Source organism: Melanerpes formicivorus, unplaced genomic scaffold (assembly GCF_026170545.1).
Source record: "Melanerpes formicivorus ecotype bairdi unplaced genomic scaffold, bMelFor1.0.p_v2 SCAF_8, whole genome shotgun sequence".
Taxonomy (NCBI): Eukaryota; Metazoa; Chordata; class Aves; order Piciformes; family Picidae; genus Melanerpes; species Melanerpes formicivorus.
The window spans coordinates 7,023,432-7,051,040 of NW_027142360.1; the positions used below are offsets into that span (position 1 = coordinate 7,023,432).

General features: G+C 40.3%; 1 protein-coding gene across 4 annotated transcripts in view; it reads left to right on the plus strand.

Moving 5' to 3' along the window:
• The window catches only part of AEBP2 (AE binding protein 2), a 53,923-nt gene extending 33,835 nt beyond the window's left edge, over window positions 1-20,088 (plus strand). For 2 of the 4 annotated variants that reach the window (XM_068141909.1, XM_068141908.1), the window contains 6 exons: window positions 1,296-1,482; window positions 9,301-9,425; window positions 12,644-12,711; window positions 16,183-16,296; window positions 16,559-16,625; window positions 17,831-20,088. In XM_068141909.1, coding sequence (XP_067998010.1) covers window positions 1,296-1,482; window positions 9,301-9,425; window positions 12,644-12,711; window positions 16,183-16,296; window positions 16,559-16,613 — 549 coding nt within the window. In that variant the 3' untranslated portion in view covers window positions 16,614-16,625; window positions 17,831-20,088. The remainder of the gene's footprint in view (window positions 1-1,295; window positions 1,483-9,300; window positions 9,426-12,643; window positions 12,712-16,182; window positions 16,297-16,558; window positions 16,626-17,830) is intronic. The other 2 variants (XM_068141911.1, XM_068141910.1) reach the window with 2 other exon arrangements.
• The last annotated feature ends 7,521 nt before the right edge of the window (window positions 20,089-27,609 follow it).

Sequence of the window (27,609 nt, forward strand, 5' to 3'; positions counted from 1 at the left end):
GATGATATAAGGGCAAGAGCTCCTCTGCTCTGAAGATAGGATGAGGGACCTGGGGTTGCTCAACCTAGAGAAGAGAACACTTCAGGGGACCTTCCAATACCTTAAGGGATCCTACAGGAAGGTTGGAGTGGGATTTTTCATAAGCATGTCTAGCAGTAGGATGAGGAAACGGTTTTCAACTGAGGGAGAGTAAGTTTAGACTGGGATCTTAGGAAGATAATCTTCAGTATGAGAGTGGTGAGGCTCTGGAATAGGTTGCCCAGGGAGGTTGCAGATGCCTCTGCCCTGGGGGTGTTCAAGGCCAGGTTGGATGAGGCCTTGAGCAGCCAAGTCTAGTTGAAAGGCATCCATGCCCATGGCAGGGTGGTTGGAGCAAATGATCTCTAAGGTCCCTTCCAACCTAAGCCATTCTATTACTCTTGTATGCTCAGAGCCCAAGAGAAAAGGTTTATGCCTTGCTCTTCAACAGTATGATTTAAGTACTTACTTTGCAAATGAAGTGGTTGTAAATACAAACAGAATACTTACTAAAATGCCAACAATTATTGTAGCCACTACTAGATTAGTCACATCTATTTTGTGATTTCTGGGGTTTTGCTAAATTATAGTTGGATCTTTGATTGTTTTGAGAAAGAGAGGTCATTTTCTTTAAATAGGACTTTCTTACATACTTCTGAAGCTGTAGTAGCATCCCCAAGTAAAGAATTGTTAATACAACTTTCAAGATACTGAACTTGAAGTTTTAGACAGAACTGTAAGTTGACTATTTAGTGACTTCACTTAGCATTTTCCCAAAGCATTAAGCTGTTAGAAATTTAATGTGGGTAAGGGTATATTTTTTTTTCACTTACGACTAGTCACAAGAAAGAAGAACACTAGAGAATGTTACTGTTACGAAATGATGAGAGAGCTGTTGAGAAATACAGAATTGCAGTATTTTGAAAGGCAAGGGAATGTGAATCAGTGAAGGGGAAAAAATCTTCAGAAGCATTTATTTTACATAGGAAGAGTTTGTCAGTGCATTGTCTGGTTGTATGCTACGTAATATAATAAAATATAATAGAAAATCATACCATGGATAATAATAATTGAGAGTTACAGAGTTCAGCTAGAAATGTATTTCAGATGATGTTTCTGTTTTTCTTTTGTAAGAATTGCATGCTTGTTAAAAACTTGTCTTCCCTTTAGTGTTGGAAGATGAGCCCGAAAAGGGAAGCTGAAAGATGTGTCAGACTCCTGTACATGGGTGCCATATAGCATGCTGATAGAGGTGTTCTGTTTTCTTCTCTCATTAGTGTGTAGTCGGTGGGTGCAATGCCAGCTTTGCATCTCAGGGAGGACTTGCCCGTCACGTGCCCACACACTTCAGCCAGCAGAACTCTTCGAAAGTTGCCAGCCAGCCCAAGGCCAAAGAGGAATCTCCATCTAAAGCTGGAATGAATAAAAGAAGAAAGTTAAAAAACAAGAGGCGACGATCATTACGTAAGTGTTTCCAGAAACAGAAGCTCTTGAATGTTTTGACTTGCATAGGAAGTTCCTCTTCCATGTGGTTGTTTCTCAGCAGATGTGTCTGGTAGGGTTCATAATCCTTAGATTCATGGTCTCGCCATTCCTGGTGACAGGAGGAAAGCAATTCTACACTCTGTTTGTGTTCATTTTTTAGGGCAAAGCATCTCTGAGTCACAGTTTGCATTTACAATTTAAAGATGTTTTTCATTTTAGAGTCACTTTTTGTTTGCTAACTATATCACTGTTGGAAAATGTTCTGTTTAGTGATGAGGAGATCTGAAGTTTGGTGCTGCAGATGGAGATTGCAGATTCACATGAAACAGAGAGAAATGCATATTACATAAGATCTCTTCTGAGCACAACATTTCATTAGCTTGATGACAGTTTCATGAGCCATAACCAAGTTCTAATTTTGGGCAGACTCCCCTTGCTGTGTTTTGGGGTGTTTTAAATTTTCTTTGCACAGTGATGTTTTTCAATTTCTAGGAACCAATCTGATAAGAAGTATGATTTATCATTCAATGTGAGATTGGTTTTCTTGAGCATGTTGCAACCGCTTACCCCGTAGCTTTTCTAGTCCATTTTGATGCAGTTGTTTGATTCCTCAGTTGTACTAGAATCAGACTAATAACCATGTCAAATTCATTTAAAGACTCTAATGTACAATAATGGTTAGGAAAAACTAGGAAATTGTTAGGAAATGTAGCTTTTGTTTTATAATTGCTTTGGATGCCACCATCCAGTTCTGAACTCATTTGCTAGTTAAGATCTGCTACTGTGGCAGTTTCATTTTGGAGCAGAGACATCTGGAAACTAATTTGATTTGGTTTTTTTAATTATTTTATTTTTTCCTGCTGGTGTATGTCAACAGCTGAAGAAAAAAAGTGCATTAGTCTCAACCTGTAGTGCAAAGTCAATTTTATAGTATTGAAGAGAATCACTAGATAATGGACCTGTTGTATGTTACACCGCCCACAGAAATCAAGCTCTCTTCACAAGCAGGCAATCATTTCAGTCCTATCTCCTAGCAGTTGACTTGCTGGAACGTGTCCAGAGAAGGGCAACGAAGTTGGTGAGGGGTTTGGAACACAAGCCCTATGAGGAGAGGCTGAGGGAGCTGGGGTTGATTAGCCTGGAGGAGACTCAGGGATGACCTTATTGCTTTCTACAGCTACCTGAAGGGAGTTTGTAGACAGGCAGAGGTTGGTCTCTTCTCCCAGGGAGCCAGCACCAGAACAAGAGGACACAGTCTCAAGCTGCACCAGGGGAGGTTTAGGCTGGAGGTTAGGAAGAAGTTTTATACAGAGAGAGTGATTGCCCATTGGAATGTGCTGCCCAGGGAGATGGTGGAGTCACCATCATTGGAGGTGTTCAGGAGGAGACTTGATGGGGTGCTTGGTGCCATGGTTTAGTTGTTTAGGTGGGTTGGATTGGTTGATAGGTTGGATGCCGTGATCTCGAAGGTCTCTTCCAACCTGGTCTGGTCCATTCTGGTCTATTCTGTTCTATTCTAATCACCTAGAATTCTGGAAGGTGCATTTCCTGTGCCTTTCTTCCACTGTGACAACTATGCAACTCAGTGCTCTAGGAGGAGCAGCTGTTAACTTTAGGCAAGGTGGTTACTTTGAGTTTTTCCCTAATTGCTTGGGTATTCTTATGATGTGAGCAAGTTTTATAATTCAGCATCTTAAAAGTGTAAACTTCAGTTATTCCTCTTGTTTTTTGGCATTGATTCAACATTCAAAGAAGGTAAACTATTTTGTTCTTTTCAGAATTCTACTTTCAAAGAGCTTTCCCTTTGACTCGAGCAATCCATGGAAATGCAAAGGTTCAAAAGGGAAGGTTAATCAATGAAAATTTGGGTGTTCACTTTGCATTATCCTTTTAGTTCATCATAGCTGTAATGAAAAGGAAATTTACTTGAAATACTTGCAAGTTCCTAAGGGATTATCTTGATTTGTTGACTGTTTTACTCACATGAAATATAGATGCCTCAGACTGGTCACTTCAAAATTTTCACTTTCAGAGATTCCTGAGTTGCATCTTAATTTCCTTGTCCATATGAATTTTGTTAGGTGGCTGATGTAATGCATCTTAATTCAGTTTTTCCCCTCAGCATATGCAGAAGTACTTTTCCTGGTTGTCATTTTGTTAGTAATTGATTAACATTATTTACTTAGAAGTTCAGGGGCTTCATAGTTAAAACTTCAAATGATCTGCTCTGATGTTCTAGTTGTGATGATTTACTGCATAATTATTGAATGAATCTGTGGCAAAGAAATGTATGCATTATAAGTTATGGAAATGTTAAAGATCAGACTGTAGTACTTGATTGGTCCTACTGTCTTGATCAAGTGTAACACAGGAAGGAAAATGACAGCTGCCTGAGCAATTTATCTTCTTACCTCTTGAGAAAGTGCAGTGCAGGCTGCTGAGTTATGCCTTAAGGCAAAAATCATCTCTAACTGAGTTGGGAACTGACTTCTGTTATGTATTTCTCCAGGGGTTATGTGACCCAGAAATGTATCCAAAGTTGATGGCATTTTCTGAAAATGCTAAGTATTGGTAGCTCTCCTTTAAAACTTTATGTGGCTTATTATTGATTAGGTGGACTCAACAAAGGGCTGATACAACTTTGCTTGTCTGTCTATTAACTTAGTTTTACCTTTAATTAAAGAACAGTGTGTGTGCAAACTTGTGTTTACAATAAAAATAGACAGCAAGGACCCTTGTCTGAGAAGGCAAAGTAACAAAACAACAGCATTTTCAGTCTACAATATATAAAGCTAAGAACACAGATGTATATTTAGATTTTTAAGTGTCCAAAAGGAGTGGTGTTGGAACATGTGGACCAGGCTCTCGGCAAGTTGGGTCAGAAGAAGTTAACAGCAACTGGGTGTAAAACAAGATACTATTTGGTGGTGTGAAATCTTCTTCATTGTTTGATTAGGCCCTGGCTTTTTTGCAGTGTGTGGCTTTCTAAATATTTATTGGCAACTGATTGCTAATTTGTGCTGCTCTTGAAGAATCCTTATGTCTGAATTCTTAGTTTAAATACAGAAAATCAATAGATTTGGTTTCTGTGTTTTCTGTCTGAAGTCTTAACACCCTTCTGAGGGACATCTGTGCATAAATAAAAAGAAAACTGTACTGTGGCTTTGTATTTGTCAAGAATGTGATCCTTTAAGCTATAAGAATTCCTACTGTTACTTGTAAAATCTTTTTGTTTCATAACATCTTGCCAGTTTTTCACTGTTCTACCTTTTTTTACTCCTATCCATAAATGCTATGCTGCTCTTTTATGTTTGGTACTTAGTATTTTTATGATGAAAGCATGTTTTACTAGAGACACCTTTATAGCTGGTTACATTAGTGGTGTTTTAGAGGCTCTGATTTGCTATATACATCTTGGTGAAACCCAATGAACAGGACAAGGGGCAATGGGTGGAAGTTGAGGTGTAGGAAGTTCCATGGAAACATGAGGAAGAATTTTTTCACTGTGAGGGTGACAGAACAACGGAACAGGCTGCCCAGTGTGTTGTGGATTCTCCCTCTGTGGAGATATTCGCTACCTGCTGTGATGAAGAGGTTATTAATTTATGAAGAAGAAATAGGAATTATATAAATATTAATATTATGAATTAGTGCAATTATCAATAACCGATTAATAACTATTTTATATACAGATTCTAGTTCACAATCGTGCATATACGCCCCATAAGAGGTTTAGTATTTACAGTTTGGACCCAATTAGAGTATTTACAGAATTATTTTTTATTAATGGAACAAAGGCTGCAAGTCCACCGCTTGTCCACCAGGTGGCGACTCGACAGAATGCTGGTAGCTGCTTCTCTGTATGTATACGGAGAAAGTATTACGATGTGTCAGAGGCTTGGACTGGAAACATGCTGCTAGGCGCGGATGCTTTGAACTGAATGTTAGTGAGTGGAAAGCACGCTGTGTCCTTTGTTTGTAGCGAGGGTAGTTGCTAGGCGACGGCAGAGCGGCTGGCGGGCAACCTTGTACCCTCCTGCGGCAGCGGAGAGGGGTCAGAACGTAGGCTAACTGATAAGCAGGCTCCCTTTGCAGGACTCGGGATGGCTCCCTCTGGGCGGCAGGGAGCGGTCCTGCAGGGTTGGCCCCGTAGGGCTGGTCCCTAGACGGGGTCGGCCCTGCAGTAACGGGCTCCAGGGCTAGCGTAGATGGCGCCGGGGAAGAAGTGTGGCTGCGCGGAGCGGCGGCTTCCCCTTTGCTTGGCTCGAAGGAGTGGGCAGGACCCTCTGAGAGATCCCAGCTTTGGAGCACAGGCACGGACGGTGCTCTGGATTTCCCCGGGGGTTCACAGGGCACGGAGTGGCGAAGTAGCAGGACCTCTTCTCTCCTGCAACGGCAGGGTCACGCAGGCATGTGCCTAGGCGCTGCTCCTGCTTTATGTGAGCCGGTACACACGGTTGTGGCTTGTCAGTCTGCAGCTTAAGGCTGTCAGACCTTTGGATTGCCAGACTTGGCTAGTCCCTTCCCTGTCAACTGGGCAGTCTTACCCTCGGGGACCAGTCCTCTTGAAGACGTGTCAGGCTCTTCTTACGACCGGTGGGGCTGGCAGTAAAACGCTGTAGCTTCTAGGGCTTTCAGCAAGGGTCCCTCCCCTGGAGACACTCTGGGCTGAGGCCCGATGGGCCTTCCCAGATGCTGGCTTCTACTCGTTGTGCAGAGGCTGCCAGTTTGCTTGCATGTGGGAATGAGAAGACTTACTAGCAATGGCTGTGGAGCTTAGCATCAAAGGTTTAAGCACAAAAGCAACAAGCTTGGTAGCTTGGGCAAGGAGCGCACGTGAGACTTGGAATTTCATTCAGGAAGCTAGTGGTATGAAGATTTTAATTTGTTTGACTTCAGTTTCAGGTAAACATCAATTATTTGTCTTAAACATGATGGGAGATACCATACTTGGAAGACAATTTTGAGTGAATAGATTTAATATACCTAGAATATACGGCATTAACAGTCAATAAGGAATAAATAAAACTGTTCATATACCTTGGACAGATCATGGCCTGCCTTCTGCATCTGTTGAATGTTACCCAGTGGTGAAGCCTGAGAAAACTTCCAGTATGAAACCAAAAATGTGGGGTTGTCTTTTCCTTTCCACCCCCTTTCCTCCCTCCCTTGTATTTATTTATAAAATATTTATATTCTTGCATCACTGACCACCTGCAGCATGAGCTGCAACTTGCAGCAAAACATTGTATTGAGATGATTGCCTAATTGGCAATATCCAGCTGAGATAGGATAAGGACAACACATAAAGTACAGATGAATGCTTGACAACAATTACTCCCAGGAGCACAGCAAATACTAGCTTTAAGTGGAATTTGGAGGTTTTGGAATAATGGCTAGATAATCTTGGTGAAAAGGAATCTAGAAGTTGTTTTAAATGAAGACAACAGAATTTCAAGTGGCTTTTTTTGCAAATGACAGGATGATAGGTAGCTGATGATCTAATACCAGCTCTTCATTTCAGTGTGCTGTGTTGAGAATTACTGCTCTCAAGGCTTAGAAAACCTGAATGCTTTTTTTCATACCTTATTTGCTCATGTGATTTTACTACTGGACTATATGAAATACTTTAAATGGGTGTATTATTTCTGACAGTGTACATTTATGTGCTTAGTGGCAGTTATTTTTTGGTTGGTGTTCTTGGTGTAGCATTGATAGACCTTCTTTATGCTCCAAATCAGAATTAAATCATGTTTTTATTATTCAGGAAATGCTTTAACTATAAAAGTACTTTTCTAAAAGGAAAAGTGCTTTATTGGTGCCTGCTGGCTTTAGATAGCTTTTAGAATACCAAATGGGTGCTAATTGCATTTTACTTGTTATAAACTGAAGTGTGTGGTGCTGTTTAGTGCTTCTTGGCTAGAAAACAAGCTGTTTACTAATAATCAAAGAACTTGTACATAGAAAGAAACATGTCTAGCATTGTGGAGTTTCTCCAGCATTATTACTCCTTGGAGATAAAAAAAATTAATGGGGAACTAAACTATTCAGTGTGTTCACAATAATTAATACATAATTTTAGGAAGGATGTTGACTTGCTGGAACATGTCCAGAGAAGGGCAGCAAAGTTGGTGAGGGGTTTGGAACACAAGCCCTATGAGGAGAGGCTGAGGGAGCTGGGGTTGCTTAGCCTGGAGAAGAGGAGACTCAGGGATGACCTTATTACTTTCTACAACTACCTGAAGGGAGGTTGTAGACAGGCGGATGTTGGTCTGTTCTCCCAGGCAGCCAGTACCAGAACAAGAAGACACAGTCTCAGGCTGCACCAGGGGAGGTTTAGGCTGGATGTTAGGAAAGAAGTTCTATACAGAGAGAGTGATTGCCCATTGGAATGGGCTACCTGGGGAGATGGTGGAGTGACCATCATTGGAGGTGTTCAGGAGGAGACTTGATGGGGTGCTTGGTTGCATGGTTTAGTTGTTTAGGTGGGTTGGATTGGTTGATGGGTTGGACGCGATGATCTTGAAGATTCTATTCTATTCTATTCTATTCTATTCTATTCTATTCTATTCTATTCTATTCTATTCTATTCTATTCTATTCTATTCTATTCTATTCTATTCTATTCTATTCTATTCTATTCTATTCTATTCTATTCTATTCTATTCTATTCTATTCTATTCTATTCTATTCTATTCTATTCTATTCTATTCTATTCTATTCTATTCTCTCTTTAGCTTTGTGTTCCATTGCAGCACCAAGCCGTTTTTTTTTCTCAGTGCTGTTGTTGATCTCTTTGCAGCATCTCAGTAGCCAGTGCCAGTAGCTGGGCTTTTTAGTGATATATATATATATATATATATTAGATCAGAGCAGGTTGCTTTTAATAAAGTTAAGTAATAAGGTGTATGTATAATTCTGGTTTTAAGATGTTTGTTATATGCACTGTCATGTTCTGAAGTACTTTAATGCTCCTTTATTTAAAGCCGCAGCAGTAACGTTGGAACTTTTGACTATGCTGCAGGGTGATTTGGCCAGTAGGTTCCTGTAAACACTGTAATTGAGCTGGTCTGGTTTTGCATTCAATTAGAACTACATTTATTAATGAGATCTGGGTTTAATGGGACTTTTTTTTTTTAAGAGATTATTGCAGTGGATGTTCCCAGGGGTACTCAGCAAAATTAACAAATTCTTAATTTTGAAGGTTAAGAAAGAATGGAATTCACTTGAAAGGTAAAACTGAGCAAGTGTAATTCAGTTGGTGAAAATAGCTGTTTCATCTACAAGGAGTATGTTTTAACTTAAACAAATTGTGGCTCTCTTGGCACATCTTGCAAATATCTAAAGCTCTTGCTTACTGGGGGCCAGTCTCTTTTCAGTGGTGTCCAGTGATAGAACAGTGGGCACAAGCTGGGACACAGGAAGTTTCACCTAAACCTAAGGAAAACCTTTTTACATTGGGAGTGACACAGCACTGGATCAGGCAGCCCAGAGAGGCTGTGAAGTCTCCTCTGGAGCCTTCAATAACCCACCTAGACACATTCCTGTGCAACCCGAGACATGGGAACCTGCTTTAGTAGGCAACTTGGACTAGATAGGTTCCCAGTAGTTTCTTCCAACCCCTACCACTCTTTCTCTCCAATTAATGTTTACTATGCTTTGATAAAGTAGTCCTGCTGTCATAATGATAAATGGTTCACTAATGGCACTTCAGACTTACATGCTTACATGTGTTTGAATCCTTTCAATGTATTGAACACTAATGATCTCTTTTCCTCCTTTTTTCCTTTTTTTCTAGCAAGACCTCATGACTTCTTTGATGCACAAACACTGGATGCTATAAGACATCGAGCCATCTGCTTTAACCTCTCAGCACATATAGAAAGTTTAGGAAAAGGCCACAGTGTTGTATTTCATAGTACTGTAAGTATATATAGTATGCATTCTCTTTGTGTCTGAAAAAGCTAATACTTCAGAATGCTGCACTACAGTGCATCTTTGTTGATGATCTGGATGAGGGGATTGAGTTGATCATCAGTAAATTTGCAGATTACACCAAGCTGGGGGCAGGAGTTGATCTGCTGGAGGGTAGAGAGGCTCTGCAGAGGGACCCCAACAGGCTGGACAGATGGGCAGAATCCAAGGGCATGAGATTGAACACATCCAAGTGCCAGGTTCTGCACATTGGCCACAACAACCCCATGCAGAGCTACAGGCTGGGGTCAGAGTGGCTGGAGAGCGACCAGGTAGAGAGGGACCTGGGGGTACTGGTCGATGGTAGGCTGAACATGAGCCTGCAGTGTGCCCAGGCAGCCAGGAGGGCCAGTAGCATCCTGGCCTGCATCAAGAACAGTGTGGCCATCAAGAGCAGGGAGGTCATTCTGCCCCTGTACACTGCACTGCTTAGGCCACACCTTGAGTACTGTGTCCAGTTCTGGGCCCCTCAGTTTAGGAAGGAGGTTGACTTGCTGGAACGAGTCCAGAGAAGGGCAACAAAGTTGGTGAGGGGTTTGGAACACAAGCCCTATGAGGAGAGGCTGAGGGAGCTGGGGTTGTTTAGCCTGGAGAAGAGGAGACTCAGGGGTGACCTTATTGCTCTCTACAGCTACCTGAAGGGAGGTTGTAGACAGGCGGATGATGGTCTCTTCTCCCAGGCAGCCAGTACCAGAACAAGAGGACACAGTCTCAAGCTGCACCAGGGGAAGTTTAGGCTGGAGGTTAGGAAGAAGTTCTACACAGAGAGAGTGATTGCCCATTGGAATGGGCTGCCCGGGGAGGTGGTGGAGTGACCATCATTGGAGGTGTTCAGGAGGAGACTTGGTGGGGTGCTTGGTGCCATGGGTTAGTTGTTTAGGTGGGTTGGGTTGGTTGATGGGTTGGACGTGATGATCTTGGTCTCTTCCAACCTGGTTTATTATTATTATTCTTATTATTGTTGTTGTTATTGTTATTATTTGACAGGATGGATATCCTAGTGAAAAATTAATTTCAAGACTCTCTAAGCAGTCACTGTAGATACCTTTAATCTCCTATGATAAGGCACTTCTTTTGTGTGCGTTTGTGCATATATATTTCTATATATATATTCTATATAAAAACATGCCATTTCTTTTAAACCTCACCTACCAATTTCTTTTTAGATGTAGAAGCTTCTAGAATGCAGTCAATAAGACCTTTCTGAAGAAATGTCTTTGCCTTCCAGAATTCATCTTTGACTTCTTTTTTTTTTCTCCTTTTAATTGGAGCCAAATGATTGTGTCAGGTTTTTTGTGTGTGTGTTTGAATTGTCAGGTGCAAAAGTCAAGCATTTCCATCTAACCTAATCAGCAGATACTGCAATAATTAAAAGTGTATCTTGCAGCTTACTGTGGCCTTTGGCCCTCTCCTCCAGCTTTGTGAAATGACTAGATTTCATTCTCTAAAACAAAATCTGCATCATTAACTGTTCTTCCCTGGCTTTAGCTTTTTTAGATAGTTCAGCTCAGCAGTCTCATGTTACCCATGTTCTGGAATCTTTAAACTTTGAAGCACAGTAAATTAATAAGGATGCCTACCAGATTGTGAGGTGACATTTTCTGGTTTTCCAGAAGAGGTCAGCAGAACTTCATGTCTGATTTGAAACAACCTCTGATGCAGGTTTCCTTCAGGGAAAAAAAAAATCAAATTAAATTCCCCTTTTGTTTCTGGGACAGTGCATGAAATTTAGAGAATATAGTAAGAGGGTTTGCTTTGTTTTGTTTTTCCAAATAAAGTCATACAGAGCATACATCTCCTGGCTGAATTATCTTCTTAAATGAAAAACGTGAATGGACTCAAGCTCTTTACAAAGCATTTTAGCCTGGAGAAGAGGAGACTCAGGGGTGACCTTATTGCTCTATACAACTACCTGAAGGGAGGTTGTAGACAGGCAGAGGTTGGTCTCTTCTCCCAGGCAGCCAGCACCAGAACAAGAGGACACAGTCTCAGGCTGCGCCAGGGGAGGTTTAGGCTGGAGGTTAGGAAGAAGTTCTATACAGAGAGAGTGATTTCCCATTGGAATGGGCTGCCTGGGGAGGTGGTGGAGTCACCATCATTGGAGGTGTTCAGGATGAGACTTGATGGGGTGCTTGGTGCCATAGGTTAGTTGTTTAGGTGGGTTGGATTGGTTGATGGGTTGGATGCGATGATCTTGAAGGTCTCTTCCAACCTGGTTTGGTTTATTCTTGTTTATTCTTATCATTGTTGCAGAGGTGCTAGATTTCTTCCATTTCAGTTGTAACTTCTGCAAACCTGACCATAAAGCTGTTGCCAGTTTATCAGATGTGGTCTCTGCTACTGCTTTGTCTTCACAATTCCCCTGCTCCAGTGTAGAGTCCTTGAGCGTCTCCAGTGTCAGCCCTTCTCATAGATTGCACTTCTTCAAATCACTCCAACATAGGTCCTTTCCACAGGGTGTAGTCCCCTGAGGAACACACTGGTCCAGCCTTGGGGGGTACCAAGTCTTGTCAGCAAGCCTTCTCTAGTGTGGTCTTCTCCCTCCATGGGTCCACAGGTTCTGCCAGGAACCTGCTTCAATGCAGACTCTCCATGTGTTCACAGCCTCCTTTGGGCACATCCACCTGCTCCTGCGTGGGGTCCTCCAGAGGCTGCTGATGGATGTCTACTCCACCATTATGCATATGATGTGTTTATATGTATAAGCACTTGTGAGAGAAGATTTTGTTCTTATGCCATGCTACAATTAAGCCATCAATTTCTTGCAACTTCCCATAAACATCCTGTGGAAGAACAAGAACATTTTTGTAGAGGAATGTACATTCCAAGCTTTTGGAGTAGATGCCTAAACATTGGAAGTGTTTTAAAAGAGAGGAAGACTATTTATAGGATGCTACCTTTTTTTTATAGGATGCTACCTTTTTTATTTGTTGTTGTTATTTTCAGGGACTGCTCAGTAGACAAAGGTTTAAAGGAAAATATTGTACCTTACCAAGAATGGTTTTAGTAGTGATATGCAAGTTCTGCTTGTCTATGGAATTAATACAACTTCCACAGAGTAAAGCAGTTTGCTGCTTACGAATTTCCAGTGGAACATGAATGTTTTTGAGCAAACAAAAGAAAAAACACCTTCAGAATCAGTGTTAATTATGGTTTATTATTGTCAGGTAATAGCTAAAAGAAAAGAAGATTCTGGAAAAATAAAACTCTTGCTCCACTGGACACCAGAGGACATGTGAGTATATTGGTAGTCATATGTAGAATTTACATGGGGAGGAAATTGCAGTGGGGTTCCTAAACTGTCTATCACTAAATGATGTTATACTTTTGAACATTAAAAGTTCATGCTTTGAAAAATACTTCTTAAAAAATAATTTTGAAGTTAAACAAGGCAATATTTTAGTTGATTTTCACTTTGGCTCTGAAGTCTCTAGACTCTGATATGCGTTCAGGTAAACTTGAAGCTGTGTTTTCGATACATCTTGTCGTTACGGGTGTTGATAACAAGGTTCTCTATTGAATGGGGAGTTCAGGTTGGTTTTGCTAGCCATATGCATAAGGAAACTCATCACTGAGACAACTTTGAGTTACCCACTGATGCATTGTGATCCTGAAATACTTCTAAGTACTGAAAAATGAACACTCATTCGTATAACAGCAGAACTACAAGAGTATTTGCCTAGCTGCCACAATTTAAGAGTGTAATAACCACATTTGGCCCTTTAAGCTATCCATCTCATATTGTTGCTTCTTTGGGTTCTCCCACTGAAGCTTGGAATACTCTTCCAGCATGCTTGGCTGCTTGTTTTCTATTGGTTCTTCAAAGTCCTGCCTTGCTCCAAACGATTGGCTGTGTATAATGCAGGATGAAGTTACTGCCCTTGGGTAGGCTTGTGAGATATGAAGTAGTAAGTGTACTTTAGAAAGAATTTATCTACTTTGAAATAGCTGAAATCTCATCTCTGTTCTGATACAGAATAGAATTTTTGTAAGTATTTTAATTGCATAGAGAAATGTTTTCCACTGTGCTGTTGAAGAGGCAGTAGGCAGAGTAGTTTTAGGAGGCAGTAGCTGTATGCTCCATGTTCTTCACAAGTTTTAAGGCAATTAACTACTTTTAAAGATAATTAGAATAAAATAAATCTCTTGGATCCATCCTCCTTGCATACAAATGGAAGTAACTGAGACATTTGTTTCACACTAAGGTGGGTAGCTGCATAAGTAGATAAGACATGCAGGTTTATAGGCTCTTTCTTAAAAAGAGGAAAATAGCTTTAAATTGGTGGAATTCATTAAGTAAGGATATCTGAGTTTCAGATGAAATAATCATCATTTGTGCAATTAACTTCTGGAATAATGGGATCTTTTAGATTCAGTGCTGCTTTTAAGTGATTGAGTGGGATGGTGATTCAAAGGCTTAGCATAACAGAAATTTATCTTTGTTTGGTAGTTTAAATTACTCAGTTTTTAGTGTCCCAAATTAGTCATGTGCAGTAGTGTGAACTTGGCAGCATGAATCTGTCATAACTTTTATTTGCAGAGGAGTTATCTAGAGCAGTGTTTGGTGTTTCAGTGCAGTGTTAAAGGCTCTGTAGCTTTTGCTCATTGCAGCACTTGTAGCCTGCAAGGTTCTATTTGACCTGGGAGATGAAAACATTCTTGTAAAGAATGCAGGTTTTCTTGCTTCCCTTTCAAACAGCTGATAATGCTATATGTGGCATCATGCTGAAATTGTTAAACTGTTTCAGGGATAAAGACAGTTAGTTGCATTTTAAGATACAAGGAATTAAAAAGAAACATACAATACTCAGGATGCATGAAGAGGAAATGGAAAAACACAACAACAAAGTGCTTTTCATTCCAAGACAGAGTCAAAGGAGACTTTTGCTCATGCAGATGAATACAGTATTAGAAACAGCATTGGAGAGGACAAGTTATTCAGTGCTGTTAAGCTATCCCCAGGTGGATGTAGGTTTGGTTGGTGAGGTAGAAGGAACAAGCTGGTTTATACTCATGTTTCTTGCATCTCTATTGGGTTAGCTAGGTGGTATATTTTCTGCCCTGAATGATGTAGTTTTGGATTATTTAGTATTCAGTAGATTCAATTCCGTTTGATTACTACAGTTAACAAATAATGCAAGGTACCATGGCTAATGTCCCCCAACTTTTCTTAAACAGTAAATATACTCACACTTAAGAACATTTTCTACTCTGAGTCATGTTGAGAAACTGTTACACTGCTCCAAGTTATCATTAAGTACTTTTTTCAGCAAAAGTAAATATTTGTCTTATGATATATTTCACCTTTCATCTTCCATATTAAACCTTAATAGATAGGTAGATGGATTTCCTCCTGAGTGTGAGCTTCCCCACACCCTCCTTTTTTCCTTTTACCTTTGTCTTAGGAGGGAAAAGTGTAACTGGGGAAACTCCTTTTCCTACTGGAGATGGACATTTTTGGCTTCATTTAAGGTTTTTTTTGATCAAAACATCAAATTTGAGTAGCAGCTAACTTCCATTGCTGAAAAATTAGTTCAGTTTAAGAATTCGTGGAAGTCTATTAAATTGCTTATGGATTTGGTGGGAGGAAGAGCTGCTTTATTTAGATCGTCTTTAAATGTTGAGTTTCTCAATGTGAAACTTGTTTCAAAATGTTAGAATTCTTAATTGCAAACTTTAACTTTTTTCCCCATCCTGAAATTAATTTTTGACTCGTACATCATGTAACAAAGGGAAAAACCCAAACCAGACAACATCAGAAAAATAAACCCCCAAATGACTGAAAATATTCTCAAGGAGTTGTTGGCTTTGGGGCAGTTCTTTGCTTTCTTGAGACTTTTTTTTTTCTCACCAGTAGTGGAGGCAGAATGGATCCCCTGTTCCTTCTGCACAGCTGCTGTCAATGTTAATTTTTGGGAGGAGGCAAGAAAGCAGGTTTTCAGTAGGATGCTGATGACCGCATCAAGCCCAGTGCCTCTCTTATCAGTGTGTTTCCTGATAACCTCAGCAAGCCCTTAAAAGCCCAGTATGCTTTCAGTAAAAGCAGCAATAATAGAATCAGGCACTCTCAAGGTGGCATGTTGGAAAGAGTTAAAGTGCAAAACATCTCCGGCCCTCTTCCCCAGGGTTTTGCCACAAGCAGCTCTGAAGTTCCTTTCAATGTGTAAAGACTTAACTGTTCCCTCTCAAAATGAGAACTGTTAGATAGCCAAAATTTGTTGTGGTGATTGCCTGGATTTCTTGAGAAGATAATGAAACAGTTTGCAAAAGTGAAGCATTTTAACACTGAAAACTTTTAACTGGGAGCAAGAAAATTGCTGCAACTTGAAGCTCAGTGCCTGTAGTGTATTTTATGCCCAGTAAAATAAAGTATTTTCAAGGATTCACTTTTTGTCCCCCCTGCTATCCATTTTCACATTAAGTTGTTAAAATGGAGAATATGCTGCCATTGTCACTGTATGTTTGATTGGGTATTCCTCTGGAATACTCTGTTTAGCATCTTTTTCACACTGAGCAATTGAAAAGTACGGTATGTAAAGATAGGCTGTCTTTTCCTCAGTTCAAGTGAAGGTGCTTTTCTAACCAGTGAATTGTGAGGATTGCTTTCAGAAAACCCTTCATGTGTACTAGTTTACCACATTAACTTTATGGTAAGAAAAAGAGTTGATCTTTTTTGAATATTTTTATTTTATTTATTTATTCATAGTCTGCCTGATGTGTGGGTAAATGAAAGTGAGCGACATCAGTTAAAAACTAAAGTAGTTCATTTATCAAAGCTACCAAAAGATACTGCCTTGCTTCTGGACCCAAACATATACAGGTAATGTCCTCATTTTGAAACTTCCTTTACTTAAATGCAGTCTTAAGCCTCACTTAACTTTTTGACGTTGGTAACCTGAGCTTGATAACACATTGCACACCAGACCAGGGAGCCTCCGTCCTGTCAGCGTCCAGGAGTTAAGTTCTGAGGTCTTAAGTTGTTTCAGAATTACTTAACTTCTTGAACTGAACTCTAGTTGCTGAGAAACGGGGAATGTGTGTATTTACCAAGTGTATTTTACTTTTTTGTGCTTGGTGTACAGAAATTCTAGTAAAGGAGGTACATACAGTGGAATCCTGAAAGATCACTTCTGTTAAGATCACATACTGGTTTGTATACCAATTTTTTTAAAGTCCAAATTTATCTTTACATATTTTATATTCAACTGTAATACATGCAAGTATTACCTTAAACCCTGTACTTGGATACAAGTACTGTTATTTTTTAACAGAAGAAGCTTTAGATGGGGGACAGAAGGGGACAGTACATGTTACTTGTCTTTAAGCTGCATTTGCACTTGTGGTTTTAGGGCTTCGGATTGGCTTCTAATCCATCTTGTTCCTAATAATTCCCTAAATTCCCTCCACCCCTCTCCCCAGTTTCTTAGTGTGCTCACATAATTGTCAGTACCTGCAGCTCTGAGTGTACAGTTTTTAAAGGTAATCTGAAATGCTTAATTCACTTTCAAGTTTTGAACATCCAAAGATAAATATTTAAAGGTTGGGGGGAGAAGTTTTTTCCTGCTGTAACAAAAGTTCCATGTTCCTGTGTTTCTTCCTTAATGTGGAGTGACCTAGTGTCTAAAGGAGTAACTAGAACACTAATCTGGGGTCTTGATATGTGATAAGCCTTTCAGTTCACCTTTAACATTCAGTGTATTTCACTAATCAATGAAAACTTGGTTTACAACATGAAAATAAAGCATCACACTGTATCTGCTATCTCAGTAAATATAAGTATGTAAAATACTGAGTGAACTACATGGATTACTGATGTTCACACTAAATGATAAAAAAGTGTTGTGAGGAAATTGGATTGTGTGTTTCAAAACTGCTTGACGTTGACTTTATAATCATCTTGATGTTAATGTAAAAATGTAATCATCTCTGAGATTAATCTCAGAGATGGTCCTTGGTGAAAAATGAGCTACCCTTTCTACCTCTCCCAAATAAAACTTAAGGTCTCCTTACGTAATGTTGGGCTAGATTTTTAGCTGTATAAGACCAGTGTGTGATTAAAAAAAGCTTTGGGACCAACTGTGGGAGATCAAAGAATTAGCGCTGAAGACTTTGTGAGGGGGGGGGGGGAAAAAGTGGCAATCTATTAATGTCATGCTAAAATGATGATTCCAATAGGCAGTTTGAAACAATTACCTGAAATGTGTGCTAATGTTGGATGATTTAAAATCACTTTCAGTTTGAATCAAATGAAGTAAAAGCAAGTTTTGTAGAGCCGTGGTTTGACAGTGTACTCTGCCTGACTAAAATTTACACCGCAGGGTCTTCATGTAACCCTGTACTGTCTTGTTTTACAGAACAATGCCACAGAAGAGGTTGAAGAGGTAAAAACCAAGCAAGTTGGGGACACCTGCAGTCTTAGTCACTGACAATGGATTTAGAAATAAAGTTGCACATTAGTCAAACCCCATCTTTTTTTTTTTTTTTTTTCCCCCTTAGATAAATATTTATGCTTAGTGTAAACATTCTGTGAATGAAGTTGATGCTTCTGTGGAATATATTAATATATATATTACTGTATATCCACATTTTCATGGAATGGTACAGTGGGAGACTGAGCAAACACTCTTCTGGCAACTTAGTGGAACAACTAAAAGGCTTTGCATGCTTGCTTCTTTAAGCTGCTTTTTTCTTTAGTGAATACAGTAGTTTATATTTGATGAAAAGAAAAAGTAACCATCACCATTTACTCACAATTCCCAGGAGAACTGTTAACGAGCTATTAGGCTACTCGTCGATGTTAAGTGAATATATAACACAGGCCAGACAATAAAACAACTGCCAAGGGATTATCCTGTTGCCCTCTGAGTATGGTGGATAGTAATCATTTGTCATTTGTAATCTGTCCTTTTGCAGACCCTAAAATATGTCGGGTGATAATGTTTAAACAAATGTTGATGGAATGCTTGTCTTTTCCAGTCGACCCTGAATACATATAGTACGGTTTCAAGATATTGAGAGTGTTGCAGTACGTCTGACACCCTTTGCAGGAGTAGTGTAGTATGTTGATGAGATCTGCTTTTCTGTGATCTGTATCAATGGCTGGTTTTTGAAAAACCTCTACTATAAGCAGTTAGTGTTATGGGTGTTTTACTTTACTTATTTTAACCTTTTAGGATCCCCATTCACTGTAAAGTGTTCTTTTATTTTTTATTTGGCCTAATGTTTTCTAGCTGTAAAGAAAATGGTATTTTTAAGAGAAGGAAAAAAAAAAAAGATAATAATAATCTAGAAGTTCAATCCTTTATGCACCAAAGTTGGCTTTGAAAAGGAAAGTAAAATCATTTTCTTGCTTAATAAGCAAGGAGACATGGATTTTTTTAACTGACAAAATAGAGATGTGTCTAACCTGTTAGTCTTTGTATGGAGACAAAAATGTTGCATATAGATAATAGGACATTGCTTGTAAATATTTCAGCAGATTTGTAATATATTTTTATATTATGAAATGTACTGTAGATGTTTTTCTAGAGGCATGAAAGTTAAAGTGTATATATTATGGTAGAAATAATATTGAAGGATATTGTAATTCACTAGTGCTGCCAGAAGAATTGTTTAAAAAAAGAGGAAAAAAAAAAAAGCACCTTCCTTAACAATAAAAAAAAACAACAACCCCTCCTTTTCCATACCTAAGGGACTATATACTACTGTTAATATCTGTTGTAAGAACAAAAACGCATTGAACATCCTTCCCAGAAGTCTTAAGAGGGATGAATAGTACCCATAATTAATTCATGGCGCTCCTTTCCGATAGCGAACATTGCATTAGTTTTTTCCGTGCTCTTGGAAGGAACTAATATGTAAAATTTGTATGGATATATGCAGTCAAACTGCAGAGTTAGTCCTCCTTGTTGGGGAGGAGTTTACTACAGTGAAACTAATAACCAGCAGTTTTTACACTAAAATTTTTATGAAATAGAATAAAACTTAAAAGTAACCCTTTGGCTGCAGAAGTGAGCCTATCCTAATACAATGCAAATGCATTCTGCATTGGTACTGACACCGAGAGCCTTGCTTAGCTACAATGGGTTAAAAATGTTGCTTATGTACACGCAGACACACACGAAAAACAAAGAGAGAAAGAAATTCTTATCAAGCAAAATGAAGTGCAAATTAAAAGCACCACTAATATAAGATGTTCTGGAATGGTTGTTTAATAAGGGTATTATTCATGAAATCTGTAGTGATGTGACTTTATTTTTGGAGGAAAAAAAAATGCAGTGTTTTTTGGGTTTGATTTTTGTTTGGGTTTTGTTTGTTTTTATTTTTTATTTTTTTTTTTTTTTGCTTGAGCACTTCACCTACTGCTTTTTGTCTGTACCTATAATCTGTAATCTTTGTTTCTTTTCTTTTTTTTTTTTTTTTTTCCTTGGTTTATTTTTTAATTGGTTATAAAAATTGCCAAATAGAAGTGTTTCAGATATAGTTTGTATTTGTATTTTTTTAATTTTATTGCTTCATGAGTTCCTTGTAAGTCATTTATAATGGACAGATGATTGTAGACCTTGCCTGAGTATTTTTTCTAATAAAAACAAAGCAAACAAACAGCATCGGCTTCAACGTTGTAAGATTTCAATGAAGTTTTCAAAGGTAAATGTCACAAATAGCATTACAACAAGTCCGAGTGCCGGGTGCTGCACTTTGGCCACGGCCACCCCATGCAGAGCTACAGGCTGGGGTTGGAGTGGTTGGAGAGCTGCCAAACAGAGAGGGACCTGGGGGTGCTGATTGACAGCTGCCTAAACATGAGCCAGCAGTGTGCCCAGGTGGCCAAGAAGACCAACGGCATCCTGGCCTGCATTAGGAATAGTGTGGCCAGCAGGAGCAGGGAGGTCATTGTGCCCTGTACTCTGCTTTGGTTAGGCCACACCTTGAGTACTGTGTCCAGTTCTGGGCCCCTCAGTTTAAGAAGGACATTGAGACACTTGAACATGTCCAGAGAAGGGCAACAAGGCTGGGGAGGGGTCTGGAGCACAGCCCTATGAGGAGAGGCTGAGGGAGCTGGGATTGTTTAGCCTGGAGAAGAGGAGGCTCAGGGGTGACCTCATTGCCCTCTACAACTACCTGAAAGATGGTTGTAGCCAGGAAGGGGTTGGTCTCTTCTCCCAGGCAACCAGCACCAGAACAAGGGGACACAGTCTCAAGCTGTGCCAGGGGAAGTTTAGACTCGAGGTGAGGAGAAAGTTCTTCATGGAGAGAGTCATTGGTCTTTGGAATGGGCTGCCCAGGGAGGTGGTGGAGTCACCATCCCTGGAGGTGTTCAAGAGGGGATTGGACGTGGCACTTGTTGCCATGGTCTAGTCATGAGGTCTGTGGTGTCAGGTTGGACTTGATGATCTTTGAGGTCTCTTCCAACCTTAGTGATACTGTGATACCTCCTTATTTCCTCTGCAAATAGTTGACATGTGCACCTTTAAAAACGGGGGATTCGTGGATTTAAGTCACACATTGTTTATGGTGCTCGCTTTTTTTCTTGCATTTGAGAGAAGTATTCGCTGATGTTCTCATGATACAACTTCTGCCTTGCAAGGCTAAAACAGTTTAAGTTCAAATCAAAATAATTCAGTGGAGTTAATTAAATTTTACTTTAATATCACTCAGAAGGTAAGTGACCTTTTGGCTGTTTTTTGTCTGGAATTTATCAAGTGAATTTCTAAAATATTTTATGCTTCAGAGCTGTTTATATTCTACATACTATGTAAGTACTTGTTGGGGGTTTGTTTTAAATGACAGTGTATTTCTTAAGCTCTGCTGCAGTTTGTGTGTGTGTGTCCACAGATGAATTTAAGAGCACCAGATACATAGAAATAGAACAGTGTTCTGGGAGGCATTAATCACTCTGTTCTGTAAAAAAACTTAACTGCTTTCATTATTAGGCTTGAAAAGTGTTAAGTCACAGAATCACAGAATTTCAGGGGCTGGAAGGGACCTGAAAAGATATCTAGTCCAACCTCCCTGCCAGAGCAGGATTATGTACACCAGATCACACAGGAACACATCCAGGCAAGTTTTGAGTACCTCTAGAGAGGGAGACTCCACAACCCCCCTGGGCAGCCTGTTCCAGTGCTCTGTCACCCCCACTTCCTATGCCTCAACTTCCACCATTGTCCCTTGTCCTGTCCTTGGGCACCACTAAGCAGAGCCTGGCTCCATCCTCTTGGAACTCACCCTTTATATATTTGTAAACATTGATGAGGTCACCTCTCAGTCCCCTCCAAGCTAAAGAACCCTCAGCTCCCTCAGTCTCCCCTTGACCAGAAGATGTTCCATTCCCTTAATCATCCTTCTGGTTCTGCGCTAGACTCTTTCAAGTTACTCACTGTCTTTCTTGAAATGAGAGGCCCAGAACTGGGCAGAATATTCCAGATGGGGCCCCACCAGTACTCCCTACAGGGGTAGGAGGACCTGATTGGTCCCACCCCTTTGTAGCAGTTCCATGGGCTTTCTTTCAGGATGTAGCATCGAGAGAGGTTTCCTCCTGCCTTTCTCATGAAATGTAGTTATTTTCTAATAGATTTTCCAGATACCCAGTGAATGCATTCCCTCCCAGTGGGAGTGTTCATAAGCTTAAAACTGCACAGCAGGAGGATGGGAGTCAGTGTCATGAACTGACCCTAGATGGCCTTTAAAGGTCCCTTGTATCCCAAAACATTCTGTAATTTTGTGATCCCAGGAATGTTTGTCGCTGATGGTTTTCAAGATCCAGACAAAGCCTGGATTGAGTGTTGTTAGTGTTGCACTGAGCAGAAAATTGGACCCAATGCTCCCTTGGAGGTCTCTCCCGGTATGAATTATTCTGTGTTTCTATGACTAGGAGTTAAGTTGACTTTCTCTTCCAGTAGTCAGGAAAACATCAGCTGTGTTTAGATCATGTTAGCAAGCTGTTTGTACATTGCATGTACATGGCTAGAGCTGGAGCTCTTTGAATTGGAAACCAATCAGCATGAATTGGAAACCAATCAGCAGTGGCATTTACTTGGAAAAAGAAGGGAAGGAGGAGATGCTACTTGTGAGTTTGGTGGCTGTTGTAGTTTGTACTAGTGTGCTTGGCTCTAGGCTGGAAGGAGCTGAGACCTAGCTCTTCTAAGGTTCTGTGCTTGTTTATTTTTCTTCTTCTCTATTTTCCAGTATTTAAAGGCAGAAAGAAAAGCAGTGTTCTGGCCCAGCTTGCTGTTCTGGTCTAGTGCTGTTTTGCTGTCAGCTGTACATTAAGTTTCTCACATTTATTTGCCCTTTTCTCCCACATACATACCTGCACTTCCATCTCAAATTCTTTTCTAGAGAGGACTGAAAATCAGGATGGCTTTGATGTCACAGTGTAACTTGGATCAGGATAAAAAAACCTTAGATCTCAATTTAAAGAGACTAAAACTGCCTTGATTGCATACTGAAAGTAGGCTATTGGTTGACAGTGATGACTCAACTCTTGTAGCTGTCTGTGAAGATTAGTACACTGTGATTTATGCTACACTTAACTTGTTTTTACTAATTCCAAAAGTGGCCTTTTTCACTTGTGTAAATCCTCCTTGGTAGTAGAGTAATAAACAATAGGTACTTAATATGATAAATCTGTTTACTTCATCCCAGATGAGAGAAGATTTCTAGTCAACATCCCCTTGGGTTGGCTTGCTTACAGTACTGGCTACTACATGCTGTTCAAAAGTTTTCTTGCATTTTACTACCTTTTTGTTGTATTTTGCCTGTTGCTTGTAGTCCTTGGTGAAGGACTGATGTGAGACAGCTAGTAGCCCTTCCAACTGACAAAGGGAAGCAAGACACTGTAGCCAGTGATTGTTTGGTGGGGTTGTGTTGCTGTGCTCTGGTATTTGAGAGGGATTTTTGTTGTTTATTTGGTGAGGTTTGGATTTTGTTGTTTTTAATGGAAAATTTGCAGTTGCATTGCATTTAAGGAGTGCTTACTGTATGAGGAAGGATAGATGGATCTGAATGGGAATGTTCTTCCTGTAATACTTCTGAGAACAGCTGCTTCTAACAATAGCCAGTAAAAGGTGTGAAAGATACTTCAGCATGAGTTCCAAAGGGATTGCCTGAAATACTGAAATAGTAGTAATGCACAACTGCTTTACAGACAAATGCTGATTCTGTAACAGCGATTTCTGGTGCTAATGACCAAACTCAGTGATTTCCTTAGTCTGAATGGCGCTGCTCAAGTCACCTGGTTTTTTTTTTAGCTTGTTCCAGCCATCTGATGTCTAAGCTGACATAGTTCAGTGAGATTTATACAGGCATACGAAGTCTGACCAATGCCTTACTGACATTAGAAGGGCTTCGTTATGCATGTTTGACTTGTCTCTATTCAAATCTGTTGTCTGGAACCCAGATTGTGAAATCAGAGGGCATGGAAAACGGTGTTGCTTAAGAGTCACTTAAGCCAAAGTGCTCAACGTGAGCCACTTTAAACATGTCTAGGCACCGAAGGGTATGTTTGGACTTAATTTCTGTGTGTGTGTATATATGGAAATATATATGGGAAAAAAATATATATATAAATTTAAGGCCAAAAATATTAGTAAATATGTTGTTTTGGGAGCAGTGAGTTTTAAGATAGCCCTTAAGCCATACAGGGATTTTAAACAGTCCTAATTTTAAACACTTTGTCACTTTTTACTTTCTAGTGAATGTGGGGGGGTAGGGGCTTGGAGCCTACTTGCTTTTCTTTCTTCATATCATAAATATTCTCTCCTACAGCATGGAAAATGTGTCACTTAAAACAGTGTTTATTGCACAGATGTGTGCATACAGCAACTGTAGCTGAAACCTGAAGTATTTAATTAGCAGTTGACAGCAGCTGGATTCTTTTTAAACAAATGGGGAGGTGGGGAAACATAAAAGGATGTCAAGAGGCATTCTGCTGACAGTAAGCAAGTTCATGTGTAATTACTTCAAAAATGTTTCTCTGCCCACATACTCAGAACCATTGTGTGGTATTGCTGCCTTTTCATTCTGCTGAACAGTAGTCGATGAGTTTTGTGTCCTTACTGACCAGATAATGTGCAGCCTGAAGTAACTTTTGTTGTGTAGCCTTAGGCAAGGAGGGCAATAGATACACAGATTGGGGTTTAATATATACGTGTGTGTGTGTGTGTGTATAGTCTTGTTAAGTTGCTTTGTAGATGTTAGGAACAAGTTCTTTACCATGAGGGTAGTGGAGCACTGGAGCAGATTGCCCAGGGAGGTAATTGGGGCCCCATCCCTGAAGGTATTTAAGGTGCAACTCAACAGCGCTCTTTGGCAACCTGTTCTAGTCGCTTGCCTACTATGGAGATGGTTGGGCTAGATGACCTTTGGAGGTCCCCTCCAACCCAACCATTCTATAATACTACAATTCTATATTCCCTCTACAGTTGACAGTTTGCCATTGATTTGAAGACTTAGTATTTCTGTTGCAGTCAGTCTGGAAATACCTTTGTCATGGGTAAAACTGGATTAGCTTGATTAAGCATTGGATGCCTAGTCTATAAAGTTTGGTTGGTTTGTTGTTTTTGTCTGGTTGGGTTTTGTTTTGGTGGGGTTTTTTGTTCATGTTTTAGTCATTGAAGAATAGAATAGAATAGAATAGAATAGAATAGAATAGAATAGAATAGAATAGAATAGAATAGAATAGACGAGGTTGGAAGAGACCTTCAAGATTGTGTCCAACCTATCAACCAATCCAACCCACCTAATCAACTAAACCATGGCACCAAGCACCCCATCTAGAATGAACAGATGGGGATAAAAGTTGAGTGCATGCTGTAAAAAATTCAGAGCTGGTTTTGGACTGAAGCATGGCCTCTGTCTTAAATTGCATTTATTGCTGTTTAGAAGTGAATTTTTGTGGAGGAAAAGTGCAAAATAAAAGCTTTGTCTTGGCTAATGCCCCATCTGGGTAATCTACAGGCTGTACAAAGTGCACGGTGTAGTTTCTGCTCTATGTATTTCCTTGGAGCCCTCTTGTTTTTGTTCTTGGCTAATTAGTTCATTTTAATGTTGGAATTTTGTAATTTAGTGACTATTACATGGGTTCCAATGGGAACTGATTTCAGCAAAATATGATAGGAAGATATTTGAAGCTGGAAGGTGGTAAATAAATGTCAAGACACACACATGCAGTTTATGGAAAGTATTAATGATGTTCGTGTCCCATCCCAGTGTCGTCTGAGACGGTAGGGTCCCAGAAGTCATTGCCTGCATTTCCATTGTGCCTGCATTTTAGGTACAAAATGAATTTAATAGCCATGTGCAACCAAAAGGTGGCAGCAACCCACCGCTGTGCATAAATGTCACAGACCATTCGGTTACAAAATTGTTTTAAGGCTTTAGTTACTTGGCTAAACTTGTCTCCTTTCATGCAGTTTTGTGGCTGTTACTGATATAGGACGTGGATATATGTAATTTTAAAGGCCCTTCTGTCTTGCTTTTTAGGCTGTGTCTCTCAGGTACTGCACAGTTCTTAGTGAAACTGACTAATAACAGTGAAGAGACTTTACAGAAGTATTTTATTATCCAAATGCTGAAGAGTCTGAACGTTCAAACTAAGTGAGATGTAGTTGGGTCATTTTCTTGCCAATGATGCCTAAGATTGTGCTTTTGAACAGCTGATCATTTTCTTTGCCAGTGATGCTGGGTGCTGCGCTTTGGCCACAACCCCATGCAGAGCTACAGGCTGGGGTCGGAGTGGCTGGAGAGCTCCCAAACGGAAAGGGACCTGGGTGTGCTGATCGACAGCCACCTGAATATGAGCCAACAGTGTGCCCAGGTGGCCAGGAGGGCCAATGGCATTCTGGCCTGCATTAGGAATAGTGTGGCCAGCAGGAGCAGGGAGGTCATTGTGCCCCTGTACTCTGCTTTGGTTAGGCCACACCTTGAGTACTGTGTCCAGTTCTGGGCCCCTCAGTTTAGGAAGGACATTGAAACACTTGAACGTGTCCAGAGAAGGGCAACAAGGCTGGGGAGAGGCCTGGAGCACAAGCCCTATGAGGAGAAGCTGAGGGAGCTGGGATTGTTTAGCCTGGAGAAGAGGAGACTCAGGGGTGACCTCATTGCCCTCTACAACTACCTGAAAGGTGGTTGTAGCCAGGAAGGGGTTGGCCTCTTCTCCCAGGCAACCAGCACCAGAACAAGGGGACACAGTCTCAAGCTGCGCCAGGGGAGGTTTAGACTCGAGGTGAGGAGGAAGTTCTTCACCGAGCGAGTCATTCGTCATTGGAACGGGTTACCAGGGAGGTGGTTGAGTCATCGACCCTGGAGGCGTTCAAGAGGGGATTGAATGTGGCACTTGGTGCCATGGTCTAGTCATGGGGTCTGTGTTGATAGGTTGGACTCAATGATCCTCGAGGTCCTTTCCAACCTAAGTGATACTGTGATACTGTGAAGATTGTGCTTTTGACCAGCTGATGTTTTCCTGAAGAGGCACAGCAGAAAGAATGCTTTTGGAGTCCTGTTTTTTTTGTAATTAAATTGCATATTACTTGTCTAGGTAGTCAGATGAGGTTGGTGTTGGGGGTTGGTGGGGATTTTTTGTTGGTTTGGGTTATTTTGTTGTTGTGGTTTTAATTTTTGCTGTTTGGGGTTTTGTGTGTGTTGTATTTAGTTGTGGTGGTTTTGGGTTGGTGGGGGTTTTGTGTGTGGTGTTTGGGGTTTTTTCCACCCTCTGTTAAGTAAAAAATTCTGGCAGTTTCAACACAGGCTTAAAAAAAACCTCCATAAACCAACTTAAGTTCCTTCCAGCTGCAAAACCACTCAGATTAGTATTAACTTTAGGAAATCAGATAAAAAGGCTACTGGAAGTATTTTCACAGTTCCTTTTGTATCTGAGCAGCCCTTTCAGAGGGAAAAGGGTTTCAGTTTTTTTCCATGTAATGACTAGCCACATACAAGGCAGGATTAAAGCAAACTTCCTAAACTCAGAGATGCAGTTGCCCTCAGAACTGCCCCATAGCAGCATTGAAATGATAGCCAAGATGTATCAAATCTGCTTCTGTACTGATATTTATAAAACTTCACTGAAGAACCCCCTTTCTTTTTCCTAAAAGGACACCTTAGTTCACTTTGTACTGTACTTTTCAGTAGTGTG